Source organism: Daktulosphaira vitifoliae, unplaced genomic scaffold, assembly GCF_025091365.1.
Source record: "Daktulosphaira vitifoliae isolate Bord-2020 unplaced genomic scaffold, ASM2509136v1 Scaffold_5330, whole genome shotgun sequence".
Taxonomy (NCBI): Eukaryota; Metazoa; Arthropoda; class Insecta; order Hemiptera; family Phylloxeridae; genus Daktulosphaira; species Daktulosphaira vitifoliae.
In genome coordinates this window covers 1-814 of record NW_026104890.1, presented here as the reverse complement: position 1 = coordinate 814, position 814 = coordinate 1, and the positions used below count along the sequence as shown (strand labels likewise).

The following is an 814-nucleotide window of genomic DNA, read 5'->3' as shown; positions in this document are numbered from 1 at the left end:
TATAAATATTATTTAATAAATAAAATTTCATGAAAAATAATTTTTTTTTAAATGTTTTTTTTAGGCCTAAGAAGCACAGATCTCGTGGACTCTTTAAAAATCACAAACGTAACACACGCTCTTCTTTGACTCCAGGAACAATTGTTATTTTGTTAACTGGTGTTCACAAAGGTAAACGAGCAATTTTATTGAAAGTACTTGATTCTGGTTTACTATTGATCACTGGTCCATTCATTTTGAATGCTATTCCTCTAAGACGTGTCCATCAAGGTCATGTAATTGCTACTAAGACTAAGTTGGATATATCCAGTGTTAAACTTCCAGAACAAGTTGACGATAAATATTTTAAGCGAGTTCAATTAAAGAAGAAACCTAAAAAGAATGAAAGCAAAAGCTTGTTTGTTGCTAAACCAAAAGTAATCTTATAAAAAAAATTTTAAAAAATGTATTAAAATTAATTTTTCATTTTTTATTGATAAATAGACCTATCGACCATCTGAGACTAGGAAGTCTGATCAAAAATTGGTAGATGCTGAAGTATTGAATATTCTGAAGAAACATCCAGCTAAAAAGTCACTTTTCTTGTACCTTTCATCAATGTTTGGTTTAAGAAATAACCAATATCCACACAGAATGCAATTTTAAGCAATCTTTGTGTATTAAGTTGTTTCTATTTTGTATGAATACATGACGAATATAATTGATTGTGTATTTTTATGATAATTGTTTTGATTTCCTTAATTCATTATTTTTATAAATAATAATGATTCTTCCAGAAACTAATATCAAATAAATTAATGCTGGAAGAGTAATT

General features: G+C 27.3%; 1 protein-coding gene across 1 annotated transcript; it reads left to right on the top strand.

Moving 5' to 3' along the window:
* Positions 1–44: 44 nt before the first annotated feature.
* Positions 45–717, top strand: LOC126910155 (60S ribosomal protein L6-like; the record flags this gene model as incomplete). The annotated part of the gene is made up of 2 exons (XM_050692535.1): positions 45–416; positions 484–717. Coding segments are annotated over 2 exons (534 nt in total), but the record flags the coding sequence as incomplete, so codon positions are not given.
* Positions 718–814: the final 97 nt, after the last annotated feature.